General features: G+C 34.4%; 1 protein-coding gene and 1 pseudogene across 5 annotated transcripts in view; one reads left to right on the forward strand and one right to left on the reverse strand.

Annotated features, from left to right (window-relative positions):
• The window catches only part of AGTPBP1 (ATP/GTP binding carboxypeptidase 1), a 157,523-nt gene that overhangs the window by 110,009 nt on the left and 33,373 nt on the right, over positions 1-14,141 (forward strand). For all 5 annotated transcript variants that reach the window (XM_059141476.1, XM_059141473.1, XM_059141471.1 and 2 more), the window contains one exon: positions 11,537-11,624. In XM_059141476.1, coding sequence (XP_058997459.1) covers positions 11,537-11,624 — 88 coding nt within the window. The remainder of the gene's footprint in view (positions 1-11,536; positions 11,625-14,141) is intronic.
• LOC131813306 (U6 spliceosomal RNA) lies at positions 12,921-13,018 on the reverse strand (annotated as a pseudogene).

The raw sequence follows: 14,141 nt of genomic DNA on the forward strand, positions 1-14,141 counted from the left end.
TTCCAAAATTCATTGTTTATACACCATACCCAGTCTCCATGCAATACATGCCCTCCTTAATACCCACCATGATGTCTTTCTTGCTCTAGTACCACTGTCGTGTAAGTGACTGTATAGTACAGCTAACACTTTTTTCAAAAATTATAAGAATTGTTCTACCTATTTTTCTCGAATAGTTTATTCTAAATAATATTCAAATAGTTTTTTCAAGTGCCAAAAAATTTCCATTGCATGAAACTTGTAGAATAATCTGAGAGAAATTGACTTTTTTTTTTTTTTTTTTTTTTTTTACAAACTGAATTTTTTGTATTAAGTCTTACTGCTTAGGAACATGGTGTATAGGTTTGTTTATTCATTTGTTATGGCCTCACCTAAGTTTTTGTTTTCTTTTTGTAAGTTCTGTTCATTTCTACTTACTTTCAAGTATTTTATGTATTTTGGGGGTTTCTTTTAGGAAAGAGTACTCCCTGTTTTCAGGCTTGTTATTACTTATAATTAAGAAAGCTGTCAAGTTTTATATATTCACTTGAAAATCAACCTCCTTACTGAACTTCCTTACTAGGTTTCATAGTTTCTCAGTTGATACTGTGGATTTTCTTAGTAGGTCCCTAGAATTTTTCCTTATCCATAGTTATACAGTGTATCTTTCATTGTTTCATAACTTCCAGATATGACTTATGAGAATGTTTAAAGTAAAAAGGAGACGTTAGGCATCCTTGTTTTATTTTGACTTGAATGTGAATTTTTCTAGTATTTACATTAAATACATTAGTTCTTTTGAGTATGGATTCTTTTTTGTAGTGAAGAATTTTTGTTTTTATTAAGTTTTAAAAATCAGAAGTATTTTTTTTCTATTTATTAATACGATTTGACCATGTAATACTATGAGCTGTTAATGTGCCTGTACTAATGTTCTTACTATGAAATCATCCTTGGGTTTCAGAAGTAAATTCACTTTGCCATGTGAATTAATATTTTAATATACATCTATTTTTAATTTATTAGTATTTTGTTTTAAAGGGTTTTTATATCACTGGTCATAAGTTAGGCAAGTCAGTTTCGTTTTTGGAGGGCTGTCTTCAACCAGTTTTGGAGGCAAGATGATGCTAACTTTGAACATTTAAATGGAGAAGGTTTTATTTCCCCACCCTGTGTTCTGGAGCAGTATAGCATTTACATGTCTTAATGAAATTTGGAAAGAATGCATCTCCAGCACTGTCTTGATTGTGTGCCCCTTGGGTGGGAAAGGGAGTATCTGGATAACTTTTTCAGATATCTGTGACTTAGTCTAGTTTCCTATTTCTTTTTTTTTTTTTTTTAAAGATTTTATTTATTTAAGAGAAAGAGCAGGAGCATGAACGGGGTTGGGGGAAGCAAAGGAAGAGGGAGAAGCAGGTTCCCCACTGAACAGGGCGCCCTGCATGGGGCTTGATCCCAGGGACCCAGGATCTTCACCTGAGCCGAAGGCTTAACTAACCGAGCCACCCAAGTGCACCTAGTTTTCTATTACTTATTGTGGCAATCTTGATAATTTATATTTTCTTATGTACATGACATTCAGATTTTCAAAATTCTATACTATATTGCATAGAAATCATGTAGATTTCTATACAATATCTGCAGTATGTGTGCTTTCTTGTTACTTTTGCTTATTTCCCTTTTGTTGTGCTCACAACATAATTTATTGTTTTAAAAACCTAGGTATTGGTTTTATTCATTATTTCCTTTCAAAGATTTTTATTTATTAATTTTTCTGTTTTTCTCCCTGAAGGAAAACAGACCTTTTTTTCTTCTTTTTAACTTTCGGTTTGTTTACCTAAATTTATTTTTGATGACCAAGTATTTGCTCTTGATTATAACTTATTTCTATATCCCTTCCCCTCTAGATTTTAATATTAAGACTCCTTATTATTTTCTAGATTGCCTCTAATTGTATGTAGTGTTGGTATCCTTTCTGATCCAAGAATTATTTAGGAAAACATCTGTTATATTCCTATAGTTGATTAGGTTATTTGATTAAAATTTTTAAATTATTTTCAAGTTTTAATGCATTTTGTTCATATACATAGAAAATTTATGACTTGGAATAACTTTTTGTGGCTTAAGATCAGGTCAGTTTTTGATTTCATGTTCTCTCCTGGCAACAACTTAATATACATTGTTAGTTTAGTGTTATAAGTTCATTTATTTGGTTTTCTCTGTCCTTATTTATTTTTTTACCTTCTCTTTCTGCCTCTTAAAAAAATTGTCTTCAGTTCTTTGTTTCTGTCAATCCCTCATTTATGAAAACATATTTATTTTCTACTTAAGCAATATTATTTGGCACATAGTTATAACTTTTCCATATTCCTTTTGTATGTACCATTTAATGGTATAAATTAATAGCCATACCTCAGTATTGTTAGCCTTGAATTCTATTTTTATATTGTTTTGATTTGAATTTGCTTGATATATCTTTGCCTGTTGTTTCTTATTAAATAGAGGTTGATTTTGTTGTTTGACCCTTGTCTTTAATATGATTTTAACTTATATAAAATTATTTTTATAATTGATATGTTTGGTTTCTTTAATGCTTCCTGTTTTTGTGCTTTATTGTTTTATCTGTTATTCTTTAAGGGACTTCAAGGTGTAGTGCAGCACTTTTTTTTTTAGCTGTGGAAATCCAAAATACATGTATGAAAAAATAGAGCATGAGGCATGTTGCATTGGATTTTTCTCAGTCCTGCTCCATCTGCCTTAAGTTTACTGGAAACTCCTCCCAAATTCTGACAAGTGGCCTCTTATGAGTTCTTCTTATTTCCATTATTTATAAGTATTTAACTCAGAAGTTGTTTATAGCTGTAAAATGAGCTTTTAGGTAGATGTATTTTTTTAAGTTAAACTCTGTCATTAGTTTTGTTGTTAGTACAATATAAAGGAAATCTTGGTTTTTCTTAACATCAATAGAAGAAGGAAGGGACTAGTATTTTATTAGTAAACTGGAATTCAACATTTTAAGAAATTGCAACTAGCTATGTATTTAATGTTATTGTCATTAGATTCATTTTGACTTCCCTTCAGGGATGGTGCTGATGCTTAAAAATATTTGCAATGGAAACTTGTTCAGCCAGAAGAATTTGTTTAATTGCCATACATAATTGAAATCAGGAAATAATATTAATTAGTTTTAATTAATTGTTTTTCTTTTTTTGATTGGGACGTTCTGGTTGCAGGAGTATTTAAGTATTAGGCTCTACCAAATATGTCCAAAAATATCTTCCTTCGCACTGCCCCCAGAAGAGGCAGAATTACTCTTGCTTTTGTTTCTGAAATTGCCCCTTTCTTGGGAATTTTTCAGTTGATTGTATTAAATACTTAGTTTTATCACAGGTGAATGATCTTATTTGTGAATTTAATTTGAGAATTTTTGTCACTGTATAATAATGCTGTTATCTGTTGTAATCTATTTCTCGCTCACCGCCCCCCATTACTTGAAAGGGGTTTGCTTAGATTACCGCTAGATGGCAGTCTTGCATTTTAGTTACTTGGAGCTTTCATTTCTAGCTCCTTCCCTGTTGCCTTTGTACTCCATTTCTCTAGCTCCTACCACCACCCTTCTTTTCCCCCCTCCCCCCAGCCATGTCTCCCAGAGACATGAGGATTTTTAACCACCTTCTTATATAAATTGAACATGTGTGGAACCAGGCAACAGAATAGAATTTTGGAGTCTTGTCTGTAGCATTCCCACCTTGCCCATGATAGTTAATTCCATACTTGGAAGTTGAGCTGAGCTATCTCAACTAAGGAAGCCTTCCCTGACTCTTCAGGCTGGATTAGTACCCTTGATAAATGTTTCTTGTATTTTTTTTTCTTTGGGGTGTTTATACTAGTTTTATGTTTTTTATGTGTGTGGCTGATTAATCCCTTTCCTGCCCCCCCCCCCACACTTGTTACAAATTCCACACAATCAGGGACAGTGTCGCTGTTGCTGACTGCCGTACTTAGAGTATGGCATGAATGGACGATTGGTAAATGAATGAGGCGATGGATAGATGAACTATGAAGAAAATTCCATTAGGAATGTAAAATGAATATGCACAAAATAGTATGTCAAGAAGATTCTAGTTTGGGGCACCTGGGTCACTCAGTTGAGTGGCAAACTCTTGATTTTGGCTCAGGTCATGATCTCAGGGTCCTGGACTGAGCCCTGCATCAGGCTCCATGCTCAGCGGGGAGTCTGCTTGAGGATTCTCTCTCTCTCTCTCCTTTTACCCCTCCCCCACCTAAAAAAAACCACAAATCTTCAAATAAAGAAGATTAAAAAAAGATTCTAGTTCAATTTATGATCAACTTTTTCTTAATGTTTTGAAATACTTTCAAATTTATAGAAAAGTTGTTCCCTTAATGCAGTCATTGAGGATTTGAAATGATGCCTCATTACCCTAGAATACTTTTGGTGTATTTTCTAAAACAGTGGCATATTTTAATATAACTACTAACATTAGGAAATTATAATTGATACATGAATCCTCTCTAATCCATAGGGCCCTCATTTGAGTTTCATCTGTTTTCTCAATAATGTGCTTAATAGCAAGAGGATTCAGCTCAAACCATGTGTATTTGGTTGTTAGATGTCTAAACTCTTTTTTTTTTTTTTTAAGATTTATTTATTTATTTGACAGAGAGAGATTACAAGTAGGCAGAGAGGCAGGCAGAGAGAGAGAGAGGAGGAAGCAGGCTCCCTGGGGAGCAGAGAGCCCGATGCAGGACTCGATCCCAGGACCCTGAGATCATGACCTGAGCCGAAGGCAGCGGCTTAACCCACTGAGCCACCCAGGCGCCCATGATGTCTAAACTCTTAATCAGGAACAGTTTTGCAGGCTTTAACATTTATGACCTGACATTTTTGAAAGTTATTGGACTCTTATTTTGTAGAGTGGTTCTCAGTGTGGAGTTGTCTCATGTTCCTCGTGGCTCAATTCAATTTAGGTGTCTGTGGCAGGAATGTTAGAGAGGTGATGTACTCTGGTGACACAGGATGTGTTTGTCCATTACTGATAATAATCATTTTATCACTTGATTAAGTCTGAGTCTGTCAGGCTTTTCCATTGTAAACTTAACCCTTTTTCTTTTTGTAATTAGTAAGTATTTTAGGTGGAAGTATTTTGAAACTATGTAAATATCTTTTTCCTCTTCAGACTTTTAATATGTGAATATCAGTCCAGAATGGGTTTCCTGTTTTACTGGATGGATTGTAATTTGTTTCTGTCATTATTTATTTTCATGTATCCCTATCATTCTTTATGGGTGTCCTTGCTTTTTGGCACACGGTGCTCAGAGTTCCCCTTGCCTGGTACCAATCATTTCTAGGAAGAGCCCTGGTTTGTTTTAGTCTTGAATGGTATTTAAAAACCAAGGTCTGTGTGCACTGTACGCATATTGTTACTGGACTTCTCAGTAGACAGAGCTGAGGACTGTATGTTTGTATATACAAATATATATACAGGAATTTTCATTTGTAGTAGTTTCTCCACATGTATGTATATATTTATGTTTGTGTGTGTGCACGTGTACACACATCCCCATACAATCTCCATGAGGTCATGGAGACTTACACCTTTAATTCCACAGATTTGTTCTGGTGGTTTTCCCTATATCTACAGTGTCCTTCTCCAACATGGAGAATTTAGGCTTCCATTATCCCTAGTGTATTTACATAGTGATCCATTCCAGTGTATGTTAAAATCCTTCTGATGCCTTTTTGGGCAGACGCCCTCCTCACCTCATTCAGGGTCTGACACTCAAGTCAGCTTTTCTTCCCACCGACCCTGCAAGTGTGCCTCTCTGCTTGTGTTCACATTGTTTTTAATTTCTAGTTTTATTACATGGTGACAGTTTTGTTTGTAGTGTTTCTTTTTTATGGAACTCCTGACATTTCCTTTTGATCTAATATATAATTAGTTTTTGTGAGTATTTCACGTGCTGTTAGAATAAGGTATATATATTCTGTATTATCAGGATTTTGTGTTCAACATCTGTATATAAGATTTACCTCATCGACTATGTTCTTTAAATCTTCCATATACATATTCTTCATTTTTGTTCACTTGGCCTGTCATGTACTGAGAGTGGTGTGTCCGTCTACTATAAATAGTATGATTTGTCTTTTGTATCTCCTGTAGTTTCTGCTTTACACAGGACATTGGTCTTACCTGGTACATAGGTACTGGGTGTTATTAATCTTCAGTGTGAATGGTCACTTTATAAAGTTCTTTCTTTGTCTCATTTAATATTTTTTGGCCTTTAATCTACTTTGATCTCAGTGTTTCAACCCCTACTTTGTTTCTATCTGCCTAGTGTGTCTTTGCCCATTTTTAGATTTAGGGTAATTTAATTAAAAAATTTGGTATAGTCTGTCTTCTAGTAATGCTGAAAACCTGGAGTTATGTGTGGTTTTATTTGTGCTACTTGTTGAATTTATTTATTTAGTTTTTGGTGGTGAGGATATGTGTGGAGATTCAGATTTAAGTGGCCACCATTATCCTTCAGACCAACAATGTGGTCTTCCTATTTTTAGTATAAATTTCTGCTGTAATACTAGCCATATTAGAAGTGTGTATTTTTTCTAGGTGGAATTACCAAGTCCAGATAATATATGCAGGTTGTGATAGGTGCCTTAAGGTTATTCGAGCTCCATTTTAAACTTTACTTGTCCCCCTTCTCTGTTAAATGTGAGAGTAATAGCTTCAACTTGAAAATTTCATGAATCTGTGATTCATAGTACATTTGATGATTAGGCCTAAAACACCTTGTCTTTCTTTGTGTCTGTATTGTTATTGAGCATATACTCCCTAAGCTTTGGCCTTTACACAGCTATTATTAGAAGCCAATGCCAAAGGTTGTTGGCTTCATTGTGGCGATTTAGTATTTTGATTGTATTCAAGTGACAAGGTTGACTGTTCTTAGCATATTTTTTATGCATATACAGGTTTATCCTGTGGCTGATGACAACAGTTACAGGCAAAATGTCAGGCTGAATAGACTGTTTATTCAGTCTGAGTTACCTCATTTGATTGATTCTTCCTGGGGCTACTTCTTTGGTTCAAATGGTTTTTGTTATAGTCAGAATTTTCAAATATCCCTTCTTCCACTCTAACTAAAATCAACTATCATTTAAAAAAGTACTTTAAGAATACATTGTCTTCTATAAAATTAGAATACTTCAGATAAATCTAATGCGCCCTGACTTCAGCTGGAACCTTACTATAGTTAACTCTGATTATGCGTTTTACGTGTCTAAAAGAGTTTGAAGTTTCAGATTGAAATGGGCCAGTGAATCCTAGGAAGGAATAAAGATCCTGGACTCTGTTATATGCACCAGTGAAATACTTGAATTTCAGGTGTAAAGAGAGAATCTTAACATACTTCTACTTTAAAACAACTGGTTACTTAAATAATGATAATAATAAGAGCAGCTAACATTTATTGAATATTTGCTGTGTGCTAGGCCTTGTTCTAAGTGCTAACATATGTGATCCAGTGCTAACACAATGTCATCCATTAAACAGAATCCATTTTACAGCAGAGAAAAAGGGGGCATCAGAAGTTTAGTAATCTGCCCGGGATCATGCATCTGGTAGGTGATGAAGTTGGAATTCAGACAGGTAGTCTGGTTGCAGATTGTATGTTCTTAATCACTGTGTTCTGCATGTGAAAAAATTAGGTTAGTGTTGGACTTCTCATCTGTGGCACTGGAAGTTAGAGGATAGCCAAATGTCTTTTGCGAAATCTGTCATTTGTTTGCCACTAGCAACAAACTACATCTTTGTGTATGTAGAATGCAGAAAATATGTTACCCCTGAGCCCTCTGTGAGAAAAATAAATGAGTAAAAGATCTCAAGATAGAAATGGAATTTATAAAATGTGTTAAAAGTTAAAATGTTCTATGGGGGGTGACATGGGAGAAGTGAAAAGTTAACTTATCTTGGTGGGATTGCTTAGTTACTGATATAGTATCAGTGAAATACCAGTTAATCCTAACTTTGAGGATGGGAGGTGGAATTGATGAGCACAATAGAAAGTTTCCAAATAATGGAAAAGAAAAAGAAATTGGAGAAATGTAACCAGGCCAGTAAAAATAAGGTAAGAAGAAGAAAGAAACATTAAATAGTAGAAAGAAAATTAGATGAAAGGAATGAGGTGAAGTGTATATCTGTCATCACTAACTGTGAGCTGAAATGTCTTCAAAAATAAAATAAAAAATAAAAAATTGATAGTTATATAGGGGACACCTAGGTGGCTCACTTGGTTAAGCATCTGCCTTCAGCTCAGGTCATCCCAGGGTCCTGGGATTGAGATCTGCATCAGGCTCCTGGCTTAGCAGGGCCCTGCTTTTCCCTTTGCCTACAGCTTCCTCTGCTTGTGCTCTCTCTCTCTCTCTCAGACAAATGAATAAATAAAATCTTTAAAAAAAATTATACAGTAGGAGGAAGGGCAGTGTTGATTAAATGACAAAGTTGAAAATAAGTGCTTAGGCAGGGATAAACTAGCCAAATGCAAATAAAATACAGCAGAAGTGGTTCTCTTATTGCCAGAAGTGGAATTGCTGGATCATATGGTATATCCATTCTCAATTTTTTGAAGAACCTCCATGCATGTTGTATGTAGTGGCGGTGTTAGTTTACATTTCCATCCAGACAAAGAAAAATTCAGGTTCAGAAGCACTGAATAGATACTTCATATGTACTTGTTGCAGTTCTTGAAGATGTATAATAATCACAAACATTTTTTAAAGATTTTATTTATTTATTTGAGAGAGAGAGAACAAGCAAGGACCAGTTGGGGGAGGGGTAGTAGGAGAGGGAGAAGCGGCCTCCCTACTGAGCAAGGAACCCCACTACGTAGGGCTTGATCCCCAGAACCCTGAGATAATGACCTGAGCTGAAGAACCCTGAAGATAATGGCCCCACTACGTAGGGCTTGATCCCCAGAACCCTGAGATAATGACCTGATGCTTAACTGACTGAGCCACCCAGGCGCCCCAATCACAGACATTATTTCAACTGAGGTATAATTGACATAAAACCTTATGTTTCAGATGTATAACATAATGCTTCAATATTTGTATATGTTTTGAAATGATCCTCTCAAGAAGTCTAGTTAACATCTGTTGCTACACAGTTATGAAGTTTTTTCTTGTGATGAGAAATTTGAAGATCTACTGTCTTAGCAACTTTCAGATGTGTAATATAGTATTATATATTAACCATAGTCCTACTGCCATACTTTACACTCCCCAGCCTTACTTCTTTTATAACTGGCAGTTAGTGTCTTTTAATCACTTTCATCCACTTTGCCCACCTCTGTTTCTACTCCCTTTCTGCCTTACCAATCTGTTCTATGAGATTTTTTTTTTCCAGTTCTACACACGAGATCTTACAGTATTTTTATTTCTTTCTCTGGTGCTCTTGCTGTCTCTCTCTCAAATAAATAAATAAAACCTTAAAAAAAACATATTTTTTAGTCACCTTAGATGGTATTCAGCTGAATTATATTTATCTTTTAAAAAATAGGTTATACTTTTATTTATTCCAGTAAATAATGGATAGATTCTCAGTATATTTTTCTGAAGCTAGTGTAATCTTATACTGATACTTGGTAAAGGTAGTTTTTTTTAAAGGGGTCAATGTTTAGATACAGAAACTCTAAATGAGATTTTAGCTAATATTATTATATACTAGTAAAAGAATAGCATTTTCTTGGAATGCAAGGATAGCTCACACTAGGAAACCTATCAACACATTTTACTGCATCAACAGATTAAAGGAGACAAGCTGTGTAATTCTTTTAGTGGATGCTGAAGAGGCATTTGATAAAATAATTAAAATACTTAAGTGTAATAATTTTATGAAAGAAACTACTTAGTTATGGGAGTAATCATAGCACCTGCCACAGAGGGTTGTTGTGAGGATTTAATGAATTAACACATGTAAAAATGCTAAGAGCAGTGTCTGTCACACAGAAATTATTCAGCCTGAGCTCTTTTTATTAAAAAATGGTACAGTTGATATGCAAAAAGAGTTGGCAGATGTTGTATTGAATGGCAAAACATTTTGATTAAAATGAAAAACAAGACAGAGTTGTTTGTTTTCTTACCTCTATATTTGGAATCATTTTTGAGGTTGTTCCATTTCTCTAAGACAATAAAAGTAGAAAATGAATAACTGATACAAACACTAAAAGAGGAGGTAAAATACTTTGAATTATAAATTATATGATTTTCATATGGAGAAAACCCAAAAGACTACTAAAGACTAATAAAAATATTCAGAGGTAAATTTAACAAAATTATTCTGTAGCAAGACAATCAAGAAAATTATTCTGTCTCTAAGAAAGTCAAAGTAGGTCTTAAAAAAATTGTCAACAATTCTAAAATTAACATAGGAATTTTATTAATTCCATTTAGAAGTCTAGTGTATTATTTTATGAAATTGGGTAAGATAATATGAAAGTTCATATATAGAATATATTTCCATAACTACCTAAGAAGATACACTATATATTTAATCCTATTTTTGTTAATAGTCTTTACACCTCCTCCTCTCTATAAGCACATAATTTGGAGAAGTTTGAAAAAGAAAACAATCTTGACATTTTTGTGATATTTTCCTCCTTAACCTCAGTGTAGAGTTAAAAGTGTGATTATATACAATTTCTTTTTTTGTCAATAAAATTTAGAAGGATTTTTAATTTCCAAGTCCTTTGAGAAAGCAAAACTAATGCACCACAAATTGAAAGATCTAATTAATAAATTTAACAACAAGCCCAAGTAGTTTTTTTTTACATAAATTAGCCCATGTATTATAGGCTAGCAGTGTTTCAAATGATGGAGCTTCTACCGGTCTTCAAACTCTGTCCCTCGTCTGAAGGCAGACTTGATTGTGTCAGCAGAAGTGGTTTTCTAGGTCCAGGCATCACCAGAGGTTTTCATTCAGGAGCCACAATGCCAGATCCTCACAGCTTCTCTTTTCATCTTGTTTTGCCCCAGAAGGAGCAAGTGTACTAGGTGTGCTGGCTTATTTCAGTCTTTTTCACCATTTTCCTGAGGGAGGCAGCATAACGGTCCCATGTTTCCCCACAGTTCTGACCTTCTTGGTGCATTTAGCCAGGTTTCTGCTAATTAGGTCCGGCCCAGAGAGGATATATACTATTTCTTTGTATATTTTTTGACTCTCACTTGCTCCAAGGAATACATTTTACTTATTATTTTTATTATTTTTACTTGATCTCATACAGAGATCAGTTAATAAGGTTTAATAACTTCTCACTCATTAAAGTTGTAATCCCATTTTAGGTAAACTGGGATTAAAAGCATATCATTGATGGACTTAGAGGAGATTTTAAAGAAATACCTTTTGTTTTAATACATACTAAAAACTGAAATGTATTTTCTTTTAGCTTTGCTGAACATTTGGTGCTTTCTATAATGGTGTGATTAATTTTTAACTCAAACTCTGAAAAGATTTTTTTTCCTTTTATTCCTATTTCTCTGTCAAAGGTATGCAACCACTCATGTATTCGGTTCAGGAAGCATTAAACGCAAGACCGTGGTGGATTCGTGTGGGAACGGACATTTGTTATTATAAGTAAGTATTCTAAGAATAATAGGACATCAGGTGACACAAGGGGATCTTCATTCTTTTTCAATTTGAAGGTTAGAAAGTAGAGTCATTGCATTATTTGAACTATGATGGTATGCTGTACTGTTACTTTTAACAGAGTCCTTTAAAATTTAAGATTTATGGAGGTGGTATATTTCGTGGAAATAAAATGTGTCTTAAAGACAGACAGACCTACTTAGTCCAAATCTTATCTTCACCACTTAGATAGCTATGTGTCCTCAACTCTTTTAACTTAAAAAAGACTCTGAAAACTTAAATAAAAGTAAAATTAGGAATTCTAGGAAGTAATTATCAGTGCCTTTTTGTTCTGATGATATTAAGTGCAGTTCTTATCTTTTCTCTTTTGCATGCAAATATTTACTTAATTTGAATTTCCAGGATATTTTACATGGAGATGTGTTCCAAAATTACATTATTATAGCAGCCTATGCAGTTCAACTTGACCTCAAATAGGCCATCTGCTTATCAAGTCAGAAATAAGTGCTTGAAATCATTTATTGCTTCATTGGAATGATTGGATTATTCTTCAACTTCATGTCTAAGTAATCTGGCATTATTATATGTCTTGCTCCCGTTTTTACTGTTTTTATGTGTAATATGTTTCTAGATAACTTCCTCCACCGAATGCATTTGACATCCCGGTCTTTTCTCTGTTAATAATCTTAATCCTGACATTTTTGTTAAGTGGATTTTGGGTTTTTATATGGTGCTTAACTAGCTCTAATATTCCTTCTTTTTTAATCAGAAGGCTTCTGAAATTAAATGTTCTTACTGGTTTAAGACATGGCTTTGGAAAAACCTAGCTCTTAAGTGCTATTACTTTCTGAGGACAGTGTTACTTAGAATTCATTTCAGCAGGGTTTTTCCCCTGCTTGTAATAGCAAAATAACTCGTAAATGAGGGATGGAAATATAAGATGATATGCAATTCATCTGTGCCTGAATACATTTTGTATTTTTTTAATGGTAGGCTAATATAAAAGTACCCTTAATTTATCTCTTTCTCATAAAATTGAAATTGAAATCATCAGTCGGCGAGTGCTTTTCTTTTTCACATAGTCAAGTGAAAAGTTATAATATGACAGGTGGTGGTTCTGTTTTGTGTAAGGGTGACGTCAAGGGTTTTTGTTTGTTTAGTTTCATTTTTGTTTCTTCTTTTGGCTACTTCCATACCTGGAACTGGAATTCAGGTCAATTTGACAGATGTTTATTAACTGTTTTCCATGTAACAAGCAGTATCCTAGTTGCTTTCCTGAAACCTAAAATCCAGATAGGATTAAAATCTGTTTTTGCGCAGGGGCCATGCTAATCTTCTCTGTATCGTTCCAATTTTAGTATATGTGCTGCCGAAGCGAGCACAATAAATGAAACAAGATGGGATTGGGAGGGAGACAAACCATAAGTGACTCTTAATCTCACAAAACAAACTGAGGGTTGCCGGGGGGAGGGGGTTGGGGAGAAGGGGGTGGGATTATGGACATTGGGGAGGGTATGTGATTTGGTGAGTGCTGTGAAGTGTGTAAACCTGGTGATTCACAGACCTGGGGATAAAAATATATGTATATAAAAAATATATGTTTATAAAAAATAAAAAATTAAAAAAAAAAAAAATCTGTTTTTGCATGTGTCTTAACTTTTCATTTGTCAGCCAAGTCTTCCAATGCTTCTTTGTCTCATCTGCACAATGAGACTAAAACTACTCCTACCAGTTTCTGAAACAGTATAACTGACAGACTACCATATAGCTGTAATGTGGTTGTTATTAATAACTCTCCAATTAGATGTTAAACTTACGGGGGAAGAGAGTTGGCCAAAAGTTCTGGAATTTATTTTGTGCTTTCCTCAACCCATAGCATCTTGTCACTGAGTACTCAAGATATGGTGGCTGCATTAATGAAGACAATAGCAGTTTGAAAATACCTTGCCCATGTGTATGTGCATGCACGTAAATAAACTGTTGGTCATGGATTTCCTTCAGTTTATGACTTAAATCATAGAAGATGATTTGAAATTTTAGAAATTAGGTTGATAGACAAAGTACTGTCAGGCCATCAAATGTCAGTGATATTTAAAAGTCGAGAAAGTAATGTGCACTTTTAAAAAACTTTTTATTAGGGAAATCTTTTACAAACATTTACAAAAGCAGGTAATAGGATAATGAGACCACATCTATTCATCACTCAGTTTCAACAGTTACCAATGCGCGTTTGGCTTTGTTTTAGGAATACTTTCACCCCTACCACCACACTGAATTTTTAAAAGCATTTCCAGATATCATATTTATGATAAATACTTCAAAGATCTTTGTCTTTTAGAGATTTATTTATTATTTTTTTTTAAAGATTTTATTTATTTATCAGAGAGAGAGGGTGAGAAAGCAAGCACAGGCAGACAGAGTGGCAGGCAGAGGCAGAGGGAGAAGCAGGCTCCCTGCCGAGCAAGGAGCCTGATGTGGGACTCGATCCCAGGATGCTGGGATCAT

Source organism: Mustela lutreola, chromosome 12, assembly GCF_030435805.1.
Source record: "Mustela lutreola isolate mMusLut2 chromosome 12, mMusLut2.pri, whole genome shotgun sequence".
NCBI classification, from domain to species: domain Eukaryota; kingdom Metazoa; phylum Chordata; class Mammalia; order Carnivora; family Mustelidae; genus Mustela; species Mustela lutreola.